At 39.9% G+C, this 19,804-nt stretch overlaps 1 protein-coding gene across 1 annotated transcript in view; it reads right to left on the bottom strand.

Annotated features, from left to right (window-relative positions):
• The window catches only part of TMTC1 (transmembrane O-mannosyltransferase targeting cadherins 1), a 318,256-nt gene that overhangs the window by 113,334 nt on the left and 185,118 nt on the right, over positions 1–19,804 (bottom strand). The window contains exon 9 of the mRNA XM_052640320.1: positions 2,631–2,752. Coding sequence (XP_052496280.1) covers positions 2,631–2,752 — 122 coding nt within the window. The remainder of the gene's footprint in view (positions 1–2,630; positions 2,753–19,804) is intronic.

Here is a 19,804-nt window from a genome sequence, read left to right as displayed (position 1 = left end):
AAGTATCAAGTGCTGATTTCAAATGGAGTTGAGCTGAGAGTACTTTATGCTCAGATTTTCTTCATCTTTTTCCACTGAGCAGAATACTGAGGTTACTATCAGAGAAGCAATGTAAGCTGGAAGGTGACAGACGGGTCAGTAGACAAGGATCCATAATCTACCATTTTGCCACTTACTAGCTTTATCACTTGGAGAAGGCAACGGCACCCCACTCTAGTACTCTTGCCTGGAAAATCCCATGGACAGAAGATCCTAGGAGGCTGCAGTTCACAGGGTCACAAAGAGTCAGACACAACTGAGCAACTTCACTTTCACACACTGGGGAAGGAAATGGCAACCCACTTCAGTGTTCTTGCCTGGATGGCAGAGCCTGGTGGGCTGCAGTCTATGGGGTCGCACAGAGTTGGACACGACTGAAGCAACTTAGCAGCAGCAGCAGCAGCTTTATCACTTGGACAAGTAACTTAACTTAGAGCCCAGGCATTACTTTTGTAAAATGGGTATAATGGTATCAGCTATCTCAGAAAGCTGATATCAATAGTAACAGTTGATATTTACTAGTCATGTATAATACAAAGCATTTTATAGTTTTTTATATGACCATCTCACTTAATGTTTATAATATCTCACTGAGTTCAGTGCCATTATCTTCATTTTACATAGATGAGAAAACAGACCTAGGGATGTCACACTCACGTCACACTATGACTGTAGGAACATGTCTTGAACCACCACATACAGCATGCATTAACTGAGAAAACAAATATAACACACTTAGTGTTGTGACTGACATACAATAAAGATTCAACAAAAGTTCTGATACAATTAGACTGTGATATTATTTTAAAAAATATCCAGACCCATCAAGTGTTTAGATTGAAAGGTGCCATTTTGTGTTTAATCAGCAGTTAAAATCTTTGGTGGGGGGGGGAAAAAACCCACAAAACCCAGAGATTCACTAATTTTTGTAGCCTCAGATCTAGTAGAGTATGCCTGGGACAAGTGCTAGGTGAATATCTCTTAAGTGAAGAATGAATACAGATTCTACTTGGAATCAGGAGTACTGCAGACAAAACCTGACTGAAGCCACTCTCAGCTGCTCCAAGCAAAAACACATGTAGAACAGACACTAAAGTCTGCCTTTGCCCACCATATTCCTTTGTACTGACAAAGCCTCACAAGCTTGTCATCTTAAGGCAACATAGAATGCAAAGAAATTGTGCTGTATTTTTGTCTTATCAAGTAGTTCTTATCAAGGAATAATCTCCTTCGCAAATTGTGCTATAAACACAAAGAAAATTAAAGGCCACCTTTTCATTAACCAAGTCAAAACAAGAGACTGTAAAGTCTTAGAAAAGCTGTGAGGTACTTAGTTTGAGGGAAGTTAAAGGTTATGAAATTCATTTATAATTATATGCATTTAAAAATTCTCAATCAATATCCATAAATGAAATTAAATCTTATTTGTTACTTAAATTAATTTTATTTAAATTAAATTTAAAGTTAACAAATTTCTAACTCAATATGAATGAATAATTTCCTGATAATATTTTGGTTTATTGTACTTATTTTGCTGCCTTTTAGAAAAGTTCATTCTTACTCATAATTCATAAAATCACTTAATTTTAGGAAGCTTATTAAAATATCTGTTTTAAAAATGAGAGGGAATTTTCTGGCAGCCCAGTGATTAGGACTCTGTACTTTCACTGCTAAGGGTCAGGTTCAATCCCTGGTCGAGGAACTAAGATCTCATAAGCTGCACAGTGTGGCTTAAATAAAAGTAAATTAAATAAGTAAATAAAGCTCTATAAGTTAAAAAAAAATTCAGTTTGTGGACTTCCCTGGTGGTCCAGTGGTTAAGAACACATCTTTCAATGCAGGGGATGGGGGTTTGATACTTAGTCAGGAAACTAAGATCCCATGTGCCACGTGGCAATAAAGCCCATGTGTGGCAGCAAAGACCCAGCACAGCCAAAATAAAAATAAAGAAATAATGTTCTAAAGTTTAAAAAAAAAATGAGTGTAAAAAAAATCATGTTCTGCTTAAGGTCACACAATAGATAAATGGCAGAACCATTTCAGGGACATTTTCAGGCTTCTGGAGAGAAACATGGCCTTGGAATGCTGACATTTGAATAAGACAAGAGAACGGACAAGCGTCACACTGTTCAAAAATTCAAAGCTAAGTGGCATTATGTAATCATACATGTCTGAACGCCCTTTATAACTTTTAACCAATGTTTTTCTCAAGGACAAGTTTCTTTGAGATTGTTTCTGTTTTTAAATTCAAGAACAAAGAAAGCGGGAGAAAGAAGATAGAAGTCAATTAAAATCATGCTACTTAACACAGTTAATAACAATGCAAATTAACAAACATTTCTAGAAAGTAACTCATTATGTTTAATAAGCACAGATACTTGAACAAAGAAGTTACGGTAAAATGATTGCTGCTAAAATCCTGAATATACTCGGGTCAATATTCTTATCCAGCTTCCTCTGTGGCTGTTTTTAAAGCTGATGTAATAAACACCTGAGCTCCACAAGGATCTAACTGTGATACACACAAACAACAGTCTCTCTGGAGCCATCAGTGTTGGTCTCGTAAAGAGAAAACCAGAAACAGTAATTACCTAGGCATGTATAGGACTCTCTCGGCCACCACGAAACCCACCCTGAAGAAGAGGTTGCTGGCTGGGATGAACGGGAAAACCAGGAACAACAAGCCCACCAAAACTTCCCTGTGCTCCAGTCTCTGAAACACACAACAGTGGAGGACAAATTAATCTGGGTTTAATTCCACTTCAGTTAGCATTTAACCATCAAGTTCTTACTCAAGGAATGAATAAACTAGACCAATGTGGACCTTTTGATCAGTGTACTGATTCATCAGAGAAAGCCTTCAGGCTAAAACCTCTGGCTCATGGAAATATTCGCATGTTTGCCTGACACAAATTTGCCACCCAGAACATCTGCTATTTGCATAACATAATCAGTGACCATTACTCCTTGTTCTGGGCTGGCCCTACAGCAACACTACTTGGTCTGGTTTCTTTCAGAGTCCTTGTGCCCCCAGGCAACTCATTCTAGGGAGCACAGCAGCTGGGTAGGGTAAAGCTCACTAAGGCATCATGGAGAATTATTGTCCTCTCAAAATAGAACACATTAAAAACAAATGAATAAACCAAGAAAAAAACCCACAAAGAGCCCACCAGAGGAGGCAAATCTTAGCATGAAGGAAATGAAATGCAAATGGTGAAATAAGGGGCACCAGAGAGGGAGATCACTTGAGCTGAGGTGTTTTTAGCATCTTTCAAAGTAAGCCACTAAGCATTTACTTGCTTGATTCCATGAAATTACTTGATTCCATGAAATTTTTTGGAGTAAAAATTCATTACAATAATTCATTAAACTGATAGAATACCTTTCTCTTATATTGTATATAAAAAATTTGTAAAGATTTTTGTCACAACTAACAAAAATGTTTTATTTATTATCAATAATATGTTGTAATGGGCACTGTAAAAGATCGTGTGTATTTCCAAATGGACACATTTGAAGGAAAATCCATTTAAAACAAATCTATATGTATTGGATGATATTTAAAAAAAAATAATTGAAGAGGAAAACCAAATAGAACTTTCCATATTACTGTTTTAAACTGTTTCTTATAAACATTTTAAATTGCCTAATACTTTAAACATTTGCAAACACTAAACAAAACATTTCAAAAACATAAGTAAGACTCCCTAACACAAACTACTAATATTTTAAGTAGACAAAGTAAAAGATTTTAAGCATCTTGAGACATTTCATACTTGGACTTTATTAAAATCTTTGTTTTGCTGACTACAATACATTGAATAATAAAATTTCTGAGAGTAATTCCATGTAAGCAAATGCGATTTGGACTATTTCCCTTGAACAATTAATGGTTCTGTAAGTCATTACCTCATTTGTTTTTTTTTTTTTACCCAAAGTAACCATACTCTTTAGAATTAAAAGATGAAAGAAAAAGAAGAAAAAAAATTTGCATAAGAAGCTTTCAACTCAAATGGATGCAATGTTATATATTCTATGGTGCATTTAAATTGAAGGAAAAACACAGGTAAGAAGTGGCAAGTTCATTATATTTAAAAGCTGAAAACCCTCTTCGTAATTTATATTATTCTTTCAGTTTACAAAGTATATTTCAGTGCAAGAACTTAAAGTTTATATAAGGAACAAACACCCTAAGAATCCTATAATATGATGGTGAGATATGGAATATTTCTTTCATATTGACATCAGTGATTCTGGCCCTCCAAATGTGAATCCCTGACCCTAAGGTCACTCAGGAAAGAAGAAAATACCTGTCGATATGGCAGCCATGAGGCTGCAGCCACTCTACAATAAGCACTGGGGAACTCAGGATGTGAAAAACACAGAATACTGGACCCAGAGAGCTGAGATGCACATGGAAGGAATGATTTCAAAGAGCCCAGACTCTTCCCTTGGATAGAAAAGCACTAAATTCCTTAACCTGGGCTATCTGGTTTTCTTTAATTCATAAAACACTTTTGATGCTCAGACTACTTGTCCTTTATTGCAAACTTCTATATAACCAACTTCCCCTCACTTCCCTTTCCAACCCACCCCCCCCAACCCACTCCCCCCCAACCCACTCCCCCTGCTTCAACAGAGCAATTCTCTCAGGGTTACATAAGACACTGTCTCCTGTGCTTAAAGTCCTAAAAATTCCCACCAATTAAAACGTAACTCTCAACTTGTAGGTTGTGACTATTTTTTTAAGTTGACAAAGGTAAGTATTTCTTGACAAAGTTGAAAATAAACCCCAGAGAATGAGTGTCTTGCCCAAGTGTTCCTTATGAATGTTGAGTCTATGTGATGTTCTCTCTCTCTCTTTTCTTTTTTTGGACTATTCAAAAACTGAAATACTTTTACAAAAGTATTAGTGTGTCTTCCTAAAGAGATTTGTAAAGAGAATGTAAAATCCCCTATTAATTAATCCTAAGAATGAAGACAAGGGGAGGGACTGATGGAATTCTGACCAGGTCATGATATATCCACGTCCCTGGATTGTGTTTTACCCTATGAGATGCCTCCCCACCTCATCGCAGTTATTGGTGAGCATCCCTCATAGCTCTGAAAAAGGCATTGCCTTCACACCCCCAGTACCATCCCCCTTGCTGCCTGACCAAAGGCCTTCCTCACTGTGGTGGCATATGCTTATGTCCTTTACTCAGCAGAAGCCCAAGGCTCTGGGAGCCACTAGATGGAGAGCAGGCGTGCATCCCGGGCATGCAGAGGCTCCCTTGGCCATCTCCTCCCTCAGTTCTGGCACCCCTGAAGTGGGTAGTCTGAGTGCCACTGCTGCAGGCAGTGGTGATGCTGAGTTGGGGACTGTAGGCTCCAGGCACCAACTTTCTTTCCTTCCTGGCCCTCATCCAGTTGTAATTACACATTTTTCTGTGTGCTCACCATATTTTTCTAATGTCTCCACCAGACTGTAAGCTCTATGAGGACAGGAGCTGGTGAGCTGTATTCAGAGTTGTGTGGTTTCTGCTCAGCTTAGTGAGTGTTTAGAAACATTTGTTGAATAAATCAATAAATGAATAAATGTTCCAGGTGAGAGAGGAAACTGGGTGTGAGACAGGGAGAGGATGGAGAGGGCTTCCTGGTGGAGGGGACAATCTGGGGTTGAAGACTGAGTAGTGAATGCTCACAAGGTAAATGTGGTGTCAGGAAAGGAGGGAAGTGGCCACAGTGAGGTGCATTCCAGGCATAAGATACAGAAAGTACAAAGCAGGGAATAACCCTGTGCATGTTAGAAGGTGATGAATTATAAGGGTTTGGTGTTCCCTGAGTGGAGCTGATTTTTACCTACAGGTAACTAGGAACAAGTTAAGGGTCCCACACACATAGAAGGGAAAGCAAGTCAGTGTCCCAAAGCTGATGTCCAGATTTAAGTTGGGGCCCTGCCATCATTAGTCACCTTGAGCAGGCAAGTAATTAGCCCTTCCTCACCTCAGCTATAAAATGGCATAACTGCAGTTCATGGTTTAGTGGGGTTGGTTGGATCAGCACAAAGATTTCTTGGTCAGTTAAGGTCCATGTCATTGGAGTTGTGAGTTTAGAGGCCACCACTCCACAGAATGTGCAACATATTCAAGAATATACTAAATATTGATATAAACTATAAGTTGATTGGCCAATCAGAATGTTGTAAAATTAGGGAAAAATATGTCATGGATGTGGCTGAACTTCCTAGAATGAGAAAGACTGGAAGGGAATCCAATTTTGTATCTTGTGGATCACAGACGTGACAGAGTTGGCTAAATAATTTGTGGCTTATCTCAACCTAATAGGTTCAGATGAAATGCAAACAAAATATGAGTGGGGGAAAAATGTGTTTCATTTTCCAAGTGCATTCATTTCTAGGAAAGAGGCCACTGGAAATTTATTCCAAATACACTAGGGAGTAAAATGACAGAAGAATTAAAACAGCTAGTAATATAGCCATTAAAAATACATTACTTGTCTGATTAACTGTGCAACTTTTGACAAATTAATTTACTTCTCTGATCAGTTAAACAAAAGAAAGTTTACCGATACCTACTGTATCTGTAGGAAAAATGTGTGATAGATTCACTGTGGTGGGTGTTAGGCTTGATTTTCTTCTGGCTCGAGAGGAGACAGAAGAGCATTTCTCTGAGCTGCAAAGAAATGAAAATCTCTTAACACACCTGTCAGGGTGCCCAGAGAATCACTCGGCCACCATTGCACAGCCATGTATCTGCGGGAGTCACTAATGGAAAAGCAGTGATCTCCTCAGAAACATAGATTACCTCAGAGAAGCCCCAGCTCCAAAATCTGAGCCTAGCCTAGTGGCTTCTGGTTTATCCCATTCCCTTCCTACTCTGTTTCCTTTTCAAGGAACAAATCACAGATGAGGAAACATACACAAGCACACACACACACACACACACACACACACACACACACACAGCAAATCACAGATGAGGAAACATACACACACACACACACACACACACACACACAGATGCAAATGCACGTGGCCAGCATTGTGCGAACGAGTGGTCATGAGAAGACAGCTCCACTCTCATTCAGCCCACACAACCTCCACCATGGTCTGCTCCCTCCCAGAGCAGCAGAGAACAGGCCTCGTTATAGTAATTATCACCGCCATCCCTATTATCATATTTTCTTTCGCCTCTAAACAGGTTACAGAGAAATGAAACAGTGCATTCAGCATGTTCTGACAGTTCTACAAAGAGCACAGTTATATTTCAACCCTAAGGATGCATTTGGCAGTTCTAGGCTCTAGCTGTCTGCATCTAATTTATCAGTTTTCAGGGAAGCTGATGACCATAAAGCTCCCTCTTCAGCCCTGGGAGTAAGGTATATCCAAGCTGACAACTGACAGAGCTATATATGAGGCCCTCTTTTCTCATCTGTTCTTGGGTCTACTTCCTCCGTTAGATAATGCCTTCCCTGATGGGAGTCACCATCCCACTTAAATTTATCCAGATACCTGAACAAACATAGTTGGCATTCACCAAATTGTTGCAATAAGAAAAGATTAGTGATAGAAGCTACACATACATCTCTGGGGTTCAATTTAGAGACTTCTCACTGTGGAAACCTTGCATTTTTTTGCCATCCTCCGAAACACAGTATTTACAATGCTAATTTGGGTTGAGAAGTCCTCAGTCTTTGAATATCTAAACTGTTTTGTGATTGTCTGCCAGAGTTGACCAACAGCATTTTTAACCAGGTACTTTTAATCAGGATGCACGCATGCAGAGGCACCCTTCCACGCCTCTCATTCCATTCATTGCTACTACTGCCTGCCCTTGAAAGGTCGTGGGGCTTTCATGCTCAGGAAAAATGACATCTTTCACATGACTGAAATTTAATTTTAATTTTGTGAGTATTTCAGTGTATTAAAATACTCAATAATTGCTATTATATTATTATGGAAGCTCTTTTTAATTGAGGAAGACAAGTTATTTAATCAATTGAAATCTCCATTGCTTTATCTGACTGCACTTTACTGCCTCATCTCTTGTTCTGAATCCCCATCTCTTGTACCAAGCTGGGGGCACTGGGTAGTGAGCTACGCTCATTTTCTTGTTAAGTGACCCTCAAATTTCCCCCCAGTAGCAGGCAACACATTTATGCCAGTTTAAAAAATTCTCTTTAATGTTCACAACAGTTCTGTGGAGATTAGCATTATTATCCCTGTTGTAATCTCAAATGCTGAAACCTTTGGGTCCTTCACAAATAAGTGCAACTACAAATCAGCAAAAATGCATTGCATTATTTCTGTGAAAAATTTTCCTTACAGCTGCACAGGACTCCAGGTCTCCTGCAAGAGGAAACCTGGGCTCTCTCTATGATGCTTGTGTACATTTTAATAATTTTTTGAAAACTCAGCTCCTTATATTACTGTCCAGAGGAAATGCATCAGTGAGTCTCCACTTGAGCAAATCAGAGGCTCTCAGGCTTATTTAAAACATCATGAGCTTTCAATCTACAGATGTCCTTCGATGCTTTCAAATGATGATAATACAGACTGCATGAAATGGGTGGAGAGCTGGCCTCAGAAGACTAACTGGGGACCAGCATGGGAAGGGGCAAGTCAGAAGTGGAAGCACAGAAAGAGCTGGATTGTCTGGGGCAATGGGATTCTGTCTGAGCTCTGTACGAATGTATGTTGAACTTCCTTCCTCCCCATGGGCTGCTCTCTTGCCTTCTTGATCTTCACTCTTGTCTATATTTTCCTTTGAATTGGACAGCCCCTCCCTCCTCCACCTTTTCATACTGTTCATGGGGTTCTCAAGGCAAGAATGCTGAAGTGGCTTGCCATTCCCTTTTCCAGGGGACCACATTTTGTCTCTTGAGAGTCCCTTGGGCAGCAAGGAAATCAAACCATTCAATACTAAAGGAAATCAACACTGACTATTCATCAAAAGACCTGATGCTGAAGCTGAAACTCCAATACTTTGGTCACCTGATGCGAAGAACTGACTCATTGGAAAAGACCCTGATGCTGGGGAAGACTGAGGGTAAGGAAAAGCGGGTGACAGAGGGTGAGATGGTTGGATGGCATCACCGACTCAATGGACACAAGTTTGAGCAAACTTTGGGAGACAGTGAAGGACAGGGAAGCCTGGCATGCTGCCGTCCATGGAGTCACAAAGGGTCAGACACGACTTAGCAACTGAACAACAACAACTCCTCAACATCTGTCTGATAGTGGCTCAGTTTGCCTAACTCCAGGCATAGCTCCGGTCTAGGGATCCTCTCCAAGGTCATAGTCTCACTTAGTGTTGGTGACAGTTCCTTCCTTTGACATTTCAGGCCATCTTGTATGTGTCCCTTGGCATGTTAGCTCCACTTTGCCCAAGGCACTGCAAAGACCTGCAAAGGTCTCTTCATAAACCCTTCAATCACTCCACTGGCTGTGCACTCTGTCTCCTGCCAGGGCTCTAACTAATAGATCACAGAGAAAGGGTGCAGAGATGGTAGCAGAGGTGTGGGTGCTGAAAAGTAGTCAGAACTCTGGCTTTCATGGAACAACTGGAGCCAGTTCCAGATCACTCCTGACTTGGTCCCATCCTTGCACTATTGTACTTCCAGTATGTTTTAGCCCTTGAGTGAACCACCATTTTTTGAGGCCATTGAGATTATAGAAAAATTCTAATGTATAAAAACAGTGAAGACAAATGCCAATCTGAGAGAGCTTTATCTGGCAAATGATATTTAGACCAATCTCTCAATAGTGGGAGAAGAGAAAGTTTTGAATTTTTACTGCTATTGTTATATCAAATGCAATAGTCCACTTCTTAAAGATTCAAACAAGATCTAGAATCTGATCAACATATCAGTAATGGAGGAATTGAGAGGAATCCTGGGACAGTCTTAAAGACAAAGAGAATAAGAAAATTTGAAAGCTTATTCTCAGAGCTTCAATTACAGCTGCCAAACTCCTTGGTGATTTTACAGTTAACGGGGACCCTAAGTTAGACATGCTCAAGAGGCTGAAGGACAGTCTGCCCATGACATGAACACAATTCATATCTCACACATACGTGTGGAAAGGTACCACTTGCAATTTTTTCCTTCACTGGTCCGAAATCAACAGAATAAGCCAAGCTGGGGAAGAAAATAGCTCTGATTCAGGATCTCAATAACATAGCTGCCAACACACATTCTACACTTGGCTCGAGCTGGTGATATCACTTCCTCATTTTTATGTGCTCTAAAATTTACTCATAAATGCTCAGGGAAAAAAATTTTAAAAGGGGAAATGAATGAAGAAATTATATCTCCTTGGAGACAAAAGTAAATTTGTACACTGTCTTCTCTGAGCCAATTTAAACACTGCTTGTCCCATGCCAAGGTTTCTTCACTGAGGAGCTCTGCCAGTCACACTGATGAACGGAGAGTCGAAGGGAGATTAAAATCAGAGCATTCCCAAACCAACACTTCTGATTTCTGGTCTTGGGTTATGGACTTCATTTTTTTTTTTTTTTTTTTGCAGTTTTTGTTTGATTTGCTTTTAATCAATCATCTGAATCTTCCTGCAAACACTAGTTCCTGGGATTGAAACTTCTTATCTCACAAGAGCACACAATTACGTTGTTTCAGAATCAAATCAGGTGGAAGACTGAAGCACTCAGATTGTTTTACTCAAGTGAGAATAAACTAATTCAAACTTTATTTGGAAATGTGCCTTACCTTCTCTGTAAGTGTGTTTTAAATGTTCAAAGGCAAATAAAAGCAAACATCTTTTAAAAGGCACTTTAGAAGAAGCATGATTGGAAAACACCAGTCTAGTGCACGAAAACACCATTCATTTTCATAAACAAGCACTAGTAAGGAGTTAAGGGAATTAAGTAAGTTAGAAAAATATTGTTCAAGAAATCTTTTTCCTGATTCAAATGAAAATATCATAGGAATTCATGGAGACATGGGAGAAGAAAAGAATGAACTTTCTTCATCTCTATCTGTGGTTTTGAACAAAAATGGAAAAGTAATTACTATAAAGCTGTGTATTAAAAAAAAATTGTGAGGAAGGCTAGAGAGATGAAAGATAGGAGCAAGACAAGATCTCTTCTAAGATTGTGTTCAACATATAGATTATTATACATGTGCTATGGGAAAGGCTCATGCAGAAGGGCAAATAAAAGCCAGCTGGTAAGCTGCAAATGGTAGAGGGTAAAGGAAAAGCAAGAAACTCTTAAGCAATACCATATGCCAGACATTTGACTTAGCCTGTACCATTGATATTTTGTGATAATATTACAAGATAGGTAATTATCCCCAGTTATATAGATGAGGAAGTGGAAGCTCAGAGGGCTTAAAGACACATCTACACTGATCCAATTAGTGAAAATTAAGGGGTTCAAACAGGTTTGATTCAGCCCAAAGCCTGTTCTTTCCCCACAATCCCATGGGCTTTGGGATCCAAAGACAAGGTCAAGGGAGTGTACATGGGGGAGATTTCAACACTTTTCTTCTTCCTAGGTTTGTAGCAGAAACACACAGAGAAGACAAGACCTAGCAATTTGAGGTTACCTAGCAAGGTATTGCTAGGCTGATCCACAAATCTCACCACTGAGGTCTGTGACAAAGGGCATCATTGAGCCCTGTTGCCACATAAACACTGACACACACTTCCAACTTGCAGGGATGAAGAAGGATGTGTGGTGTGAAATGTGTATTCCTTGTCAAGGATTCTATTTCAATCAACACTTTCAGGTGGCCTACCTACTCACCCCTACAACCTGCCTCTGGACGTATCTGTGCCCACAGCCACAATAGGGGAAGATGCCATTCATTTGACTGCTCTTTAGTTACTGAATTGTAAGTCAAAACTATATTTAAGGCGGCTTGAGAAAAGAATAAGGATTATTTCTGACATAAGAAATCAAATACTATGAGGAGATTGCTCTTCTTACTAAGAGTGCATTCATATTACAGTGATCGGAGAGAAACAGTGAATAAGTTGAGTGGAAAAAGACATTCTAAATGTTAAATCTATACATGCTCTGTAGCTTGTTGCTCTAAACTCCTTTTTAAATATTCACCTGTTTATCTATGAAGTTGATGATGTTCAGTCACTCAATCATGTCCAACTATTTGTGACCCCACGGACTGCAGAATGCCAGGCTTCCCTATCCTTCACCATCTCCAGGAGTTTGCTCAAACTCACATCTGCTGAATGGGTGATGCCAGCCAACCATCCTGTTCTCTGTTGTCCCCTTCTCCTCCTGCCTTCAATCTTTCCCAGCATCAGCCTTTTTTATGGCCTGACTCTCACATCTGTATATGTCTTTGACTGTGATTTTGACTACAGACCTTTGTCGGCAAAGTGATGTCTGCTTTTTAATATGCTGCCTAGGTTTATCATAGCTTTTCTTCCAAAGAGCAAACATCCTTTAATTTCATAGCTGCAGTCACTGTCCACAGTGATTTTGGAGCCCAAGAAAATAAAATCACTCACTGTTTTCATTGTTTCCCCATCTATTTGCCATGAAGTGATGGAATTGGATGCCATGATCCCTGTAAATGCTTTACGAATGTTGAGTTTTAACCCAGCTTTTTCACTCTCCTCTTTCACCTTCATAAAGTGGCTCTTTAGGGTGGTATCATTTGCATATCTGAGGTTATTGATATTTCTCCTGGCAGTCTTGATTCCAGCTTGTGCTTCATCTTGCCTGGCATTTCACATGATGTATTCTGCATATAAGTTAAATAAGCAGGGTGATACTATACAGCCTTGACATACTCCATTTCCAATTTGGAACCAGTCTGTTGCTCCATGTCTGGTTCCAACTGTTGCTTCTTGATCTGCATACAGGTTCCTCAGGAGGCAGCTAAGGTGATTTGGTAACCCCATCTCTCTAAGAATCTTCCACAGTTTGTAGTGATCCATGCAGTCAAAGGTTTTAGCATAGTCGATGAAGCAGAAGTAGATGTTTTTCTGAAATTTTTTTACTTTTTCTATGATTCAGTGGATGTTGGAAATTTGATCTCTGGTTTACCTGCCATTTCTAAATAGAGCTTGAACATCTGGAAGTTCTCAGTTCACATATTGTTGAAGCTTAGCTTGAAGGATTTTGAGTATTACTTTGTTAGCATGTGAAATGAGTACAATTGTGAGGTAATCTGAACATCCTTTGGCATCTCCCTTCTTTGGGATTGAAATGAAAACAGACCTACTCCAGTCCTGTGGCCACTGTGGGCTTTCCAAATTTGCCAGCATATGAGTGCAGCACTTTCACAGCATCATCATGTAGGATTTGAAATAGTTCAGTTGGAATTCCATCACTTCCACCTGCCTTATTCGTAGTCATGCTTCCTAAGACCCACTTGCCTTCACAATCCAGGATATCTACCTCTAGATGAGTGATCACACCATTGTGGTTATTTGGGTCATTAAGAATATCTTTTTTGAATAGTTCTTCTATATTCTAAATACACTAAAGGTGTATTCTTGCCACCTTTTCTTAGTATCTTCTGGTTCTGTTAGGTCCATACTGTTTCTGTCCTTTATTGTGCCCATCTTTGCATGAAATGTTCCCTTGGGATCTCTGATTTTCTTGAAGAGATTAGTCTTTCCCACTCTACTGTCTTCCACTATTTCTTTGCATTGATCACTTAGGAAGGCTTTCTTGTCTCTCCTTGCTATCCTTTGGAACTCTACATTCAGATGGGTATATCTTTCCTTTTCTCCTTTGCCTTGTGTTTCTCTTCTTTTCTCAGTTATTTGTAAGGCCTCCTCAGGCAACCATTTTGCCTTTTTGCATTCGTTCTTCTTGGGGCTGGTCTTGATCACTGCCTCCTATACATTATCATGAACTTCTGTCCATAGTTCTTCAGGCACTCTGTCTATCAGATCTAATCCCTTGAATCTATTTGTCATTTCCACTATATAATCAAAAGGGATTTGATTTAGGTCATACTTGAATGGCCTAGTGGTTTTTTCCTGTAGGTGTGGCTAAGTTGCTTCCATCACGTCTGATTCTTTTGCTACCCTGTGGACTGTAGCCCACCAGGCTCCTCTGTCCATGGAATTCTCCAGGCAAGCATATTGGAATGGATTGCTGGGCTCTCCTCCAGGGCATCTTCCAACCCAGGGATCAAACCCACATCTTTTGGGTCTCCTGCATTGGCAGGTGGGTTCTTTACTGCTAGCGCCACCTAGGTAGACACAATGGTTTTCCCTACTTTCTTCAACTGAGTCTGAATATTGCAAAAAGGAGTTCATGATCTGAGCCACAGTCAGCTCCAGGTCTTGTTTCTATTGACTCTATAGAGCTTCTCCATCTTCGGCTGCAAAGAATATAATCAATCTGGTTTCGATATTGACCATCTGGTGATCTCCATGTGTAGAGTCATCTCTTGTGTTGTTGGAGGAGGATGTTTGCTATGACCAATGTGTTCTCTTGAGAAAACTCTGTTGGCCTTGGCCCTGCTTCATTTTGTACTCCAAGGCCAAACTTGCCTGTTACTCCAGGTATCTCTTGACTTCCTACTTTTGCATTCCAGTCCCCTATGATGAAAAGTACATCTCTTTTGGGTGTTAGTTCTAGAAGTTCTTGTAGGTCTTTGTAGAACCATTCAACTTCAGCTTCTTCAGCATTACTGGTTGGGGCGCAGACTTGGATTATTGTGATATTGAATGGTTGGCCTTAGAAACAAACTGAGATCATTTTGTTGTTTTTTGAGATTGCACCCAAGTACTGCATTTCAGAATCTTTCATTGACTATGAGGGCTACCCCATTTCTTCTAAGGGATTCTTGCCCACAGTAGTAGATATAATGGTCATCTGAATTAAATTCGCCCATTCTGGTCCATTGTAGTTCACTGATTCCTAAATGTCAGTGTTCACTCTTGCCATTGCCTGTTTGACCACTTTCAATTTACCTTTTGGACTTAACATTCCAGGTTCCTACGCAATATTGTTCTTTACAGTATTGGACTTTACCTTCACCACCAGACAAATCCATAGCTGGGCATCATTTCCACTTTGGCTCCGTCTGTTTATTTCCTTCTGGAGCTACTTCTCCACTCTTCTCCAGTAGCATAATGGGCACCTACCAACCTGGGGAGTTCATCTTTCTGTGTCATATCTTTTTGCTTTTTCATAGTATTCACGGGGTTCTCAAGGTAAGAATGCTGACATGGTTTGCCATTCCACTTCTCCAGTGGAACTCCAGTGGAATTCTTGTCAGAATTCTCCACCATGAGCCATCTGTGTTGGGTTACCCTGCAAGGCATGGCTCACAGTTTCACTGAGTCAGACAAGGCTGTGATCCATGTGATCAGTTTGGTTAGTATTCTGTGATTGCAGTTTTCATTTTGTCTGCCCTCTGATGGATGAGGCTAAGAGGCTTGTGAAAGCTTCCTGAAGGGAGGGACTGGCTTCACGGAAAACTAGGTCTTGTTGTGGTGAGCAAGACCATGCTCAGTTAATCTTTAATTCAATTTTCTGCTGGTTGATGGGGCTGTGTTGTTTGGCTTGAGTTCAAATCTATGAACTATTTTATGTATAAATCTTGCAAGAATGTAATACTGTCATAGCCACTTATTTTTTGCATTTTTTAACTTTTAATTTTTTTTAATTTATTTTTTAACTGAAATATAATTGTTGGTCAATATTACATAAGTTCATGCCAATGCTTGTGCTCAGTCACTAAGTTCTGTCTGTCTTTGGACTGTAGCCCAAGAGGCTCCTCTGTCCGTGGAATTCTCCAGTCAAGAATATTAGAGTGGGTTGCCATTCCTTTCCCTATGGGATCTTCCCAACCCAGGGATCAAGCTCATACTGCTGAGACACCTGGGAAACCCATTACAAAAGTTACAGCTGTATAATATAGTGATTCATAATTTTTACAGTTTATACTCCATTTATAGTTACAAAATATTGATTATATTCCCTGTGTTGTACAATATAGCCTTGTAGCTTATTTTATACATAATAGTTTGTACATTCTAACTCCCTATCCCAGTGTTTCCCCTCCCTTCTTCTTCTCCCCATTGGTAAACACTAGTTTGTTGAATTTTTAGATTCCACATAAAGTGGTATCATCTGGTATTTCTCTTTCTCTGATAACCACTTACTCTTGTAACACCTGTGATATTCATATTTATATCAGATATTTGCTCAGGAGGGTAGATTTGGAAAATCAAAAGAGTAGTGTTGCCCTAAGAGCTATATGTTCATATGTGTTGAGACTAAAGCTATTTGGGTGGACTCAGAAGAAAGGAGGAGCTGGAAGGAGGCACCAAGAATGCCCAGCACACCTCTGGCTTCAGGGGAGGCCCTGTCCAGAGGAGGGTGAGTGGTGTACCATACACGGGCCCTGTGGGTCCAAGAAAAGAAAACTGTCTGCAGAGGCTCACTTGTGCCTGGAGCTTGTCCAGGGTAGAAAGGGGAAAAGGCCACCACTTAGGGGTCCGGGTCTTCCATCATGCTCCCTGCATCCAGCTCTGGCTAGTGAAACAAAAATGTCTCAGATAATGCTACTGAATTCTCTGTGGAGAACAGGAACAGTAAGTGACTTTAGGTAGGAGGGAGGCAGAAACAATTAACCATTTTTTTCCCTCTTTAAGAATTCAGTTAAGAACCAGGGTGGATTTAACCTTGCAAATGAAGTCATGCATGAATTCAGTTTTGATGACAAGGAAACGGAGGCAGAGGATAAATTAGATGCATTTTATAAATAACTTTGTTCCTATGGCAATATACAGGCCTGGCAGAAGTGGTCTTCTACCTATGACTACTGTTTAAACATTTCTAAGATGTCCCTCTGCCAAAACTTTTCAAAGCAGGGTGCTATAGACTTATTTTCTGTTAAGAAACAGACACGATTGTTACTTTTTTCACACTGTGAGTCACACTCACTCAGAGGTATGATTAATCTTCCCACATTGGATTGTCACACAGAGGACAGTCCCTCCCTTCTGTAATCTAAAATGAACGAGGAGAAGGAACCACAAAAACCCCACATAGTTCCACACAGTAAAGATGCAAAAGTTTTAGAGCAGGATTCCTTAAAGACAATAATAATTCATCATATTTTATCAAACAAATTGCAGTTTGGCTTACTTCAAGGTTACAAATGTGGAAGTAATAAGAAAGTTAGTGGCTTCTCTCAATAGCTAAAAAAAAAATAAGTGAATTTTAACTTGTCCTGTTGAGCTTCTGAAGTAACTGCTATTAATAATGGATATGATTCCTACTATCCATCAATGTACTCCAAAATCAAAGAATCTTCTATATTCAAAATATGTTGGATCTCTTTGATAAGACCCACTTTCCTGCTTCTGAAACATACAGTAATAAAAGCGTGATCAATCACTTTGCTTTATCAGAAATTGTTAAAGCTCTCTCTCTCTCTCTTTTTTTTTAACAAGTAGCTGACATGATTAAACAATGTTCTTCCTTTACCTTGAACTGTGCCTCTGAACAGCCCATCTACCACAGCCTAAAAGGGCAAATTTAATGGATTAATGAATGCAACAAAGGATGGAAACAGAGGCCCGAGGTTTTAATATAGTATCAAGTACTTGTAATTTTCTAAGTTCAGACATTTCAACACCTATTATCATTGCTTCAATAAGGCCTCCTTTCTACTAAACTGCAACAGCATGAATCTCTAAAGTGCAGATAAGAGAGAAGCAGCATATGACCTATATGAATCTTGACATAAAAGTAAGAATTCCACCCCCTAATCACTGATTGAGAGTCAGTTTCTCCTTGGGAAATTATTACAGGATAAAAGAAGAAATCTTTCAGATGGCCAAACAAAGGGTAAAAGTGTTTTAACCCCAAGTGAAGACAATGACAGAGCGAGTACCTCTGCAACAGGCAGAAAACCAGAGTTCACTGGCCCGAGTCACCCACATCAAAAGGAACTGTGGTGCCCTGGAAGGAGAGAATGTTCAATGCAATGCCAGAGAGGCTGACATTAATAATGTTGTTCCCAGTTAACCACTTTTTAATAGCAAATGCCAGGGGACAGGGCACAAACTGACTAGGCCAATTTGGCCATTGAAAGTTGCCAGGCCCTTCTGTAAATACTCTGGCCTCTGGCAATAGGAGCCACACAGGACACAAAAATGAACACAAGTTTTACATGAAATTCTGCCAAAAGTGCAACCATTTATCATCAAACAGTCACACACTGGCTTTTCATGAAGCTCCAGGAAGTCTTTTCTCTGTCCTCCAGTCTTTCTACAAGAACCGACAATGAAAGGAGCTTTGTTCTTAGGAAGAACCACTCACTTTCCACTCCAGTAAGGTACACAGTCTCTGTCAAGCACCTTCTTTTAAAAACAACAGCACAGAGTGAAGTAAGAGAAAGAGAAAAATAAATACTGCATCTTAACACTTAACACATATATACATGAAACCTAGTAAGATGGTACTGATAAACCTCTTTGCAGGGCAGCAATAAAGACACAGACATAGAGAACAAACTTGTACCCACAGGAGGGAAAGAAGAGGGTGGGATGAATGGAGAGAGGAGCATGGAAACATACACTATCATATATAAAATTGGATAGCCAGTGGGAATTTGCTGTATGACTCAAGGAGCTCAAATCCAGTGCTCTGTTGGGATGGGGTGGGAGATGGAAGAGAGGTTCAAGAGGGAGGGGTATATGTATACCTATGGTTGATTCATGTTGATGTATGGCAGAAACTAACTTAGCAATATTGCTAAGCAATTATCCTTCAATTAAATAACTAAACAAACAAAAACAAAACAACAGTGAAGCAAATAAAGATACATTTCTTAAAACTGCTCCAGTTACAAGGAGCACATGTGCAGAGATACATGCCACATTACTCTGGTCTCCCTTGAGAAACTGTCTGCTTGACGTGATACTCACTTCCCCAAACAGTGGCATCTGATGGATGGCCATGCAGTGTCCACATCTCATCATGACCCTTAGAAATGATAGTCACTGCCACAAATCTAACTACAACCTCAATCTGATGAAAATCAAGGCTCCAGGAATCTGTTTGAAGGCCTTACCTCTCCTTTGCTGTTGACTTTTAGAAACTATACCTCTAAAAGGAAGGGTCTCAAAGGAATCCTTTCACAGATGGTATTGCGAAAGGGAATGTAATACGAAAATGGTTTTGTTGATGCTGTGGTGGTGGCTATTGTTTTGACAGTACAAATATGGCAGCAAGAAAGTGTTTAAACACTGCCCAAGAAAGGACTCTCAAAATTCACTTAGCCACCCACCCTGATATCTCCAAGTCAATATTTCCCAAAACATGCCCCCAGAGCACTGATCCTACAGGAAAGCCCTAAAAAAGACTCCAAATTCAAATAAATTTAAGAAATGCCACTTACTACATATATCCCATTTAGAAACTCAAAATGCTGCTTATAACATGGTAAAGGGGTTTATAAAATCCCTCAGTAGAGAAAAATATGTTTAACTTCTCTAAACTAAGTGTTTCTGAAATGCAGAATCTTTACTTAGAGTAACCTTACTTAATGACCTGTATGATGATAGAACATATTTTGAGAAATGCAAGTAAAAATTGCTCAAGCAGAATGAAGTTAAAAAGAAAAGCTTCCATATTAGGAGTTTCTGTGTGTGCGTGTGTGTGTGTGAGCTTTGCGACCCCATGTACTGTAGCCTGCCAGGCTCCTCTGGCCATGGGATTTCCCAGGCAAGAGTACTGGAGTGGGTTACCATTTCCTGTGCCAGGGGATCTTCCTGACTCAGGGATCGAGCTCGCATCTC

Source organism: Budorcas taxicolor, chromosome 5, assembly GCF_023091745.1.
Source record: "Budorcas taxicolor isolate Tak-1 chromosome 5, Takin1.1, whole genome shotgun sequence".
Taxonomy (NCBI): domain Eukaryota; kingdom Metazoa; phylum Chordata; class Mammalia; order Artiodactyla; family Bovidae; genus Budorcas; species Budorcas taxicolor.
The sequence above is the reverse complement of the archived record's forward strand: the minus strand, read 5'-3'. Positions and strand labels throughout refer to the sequence as shown.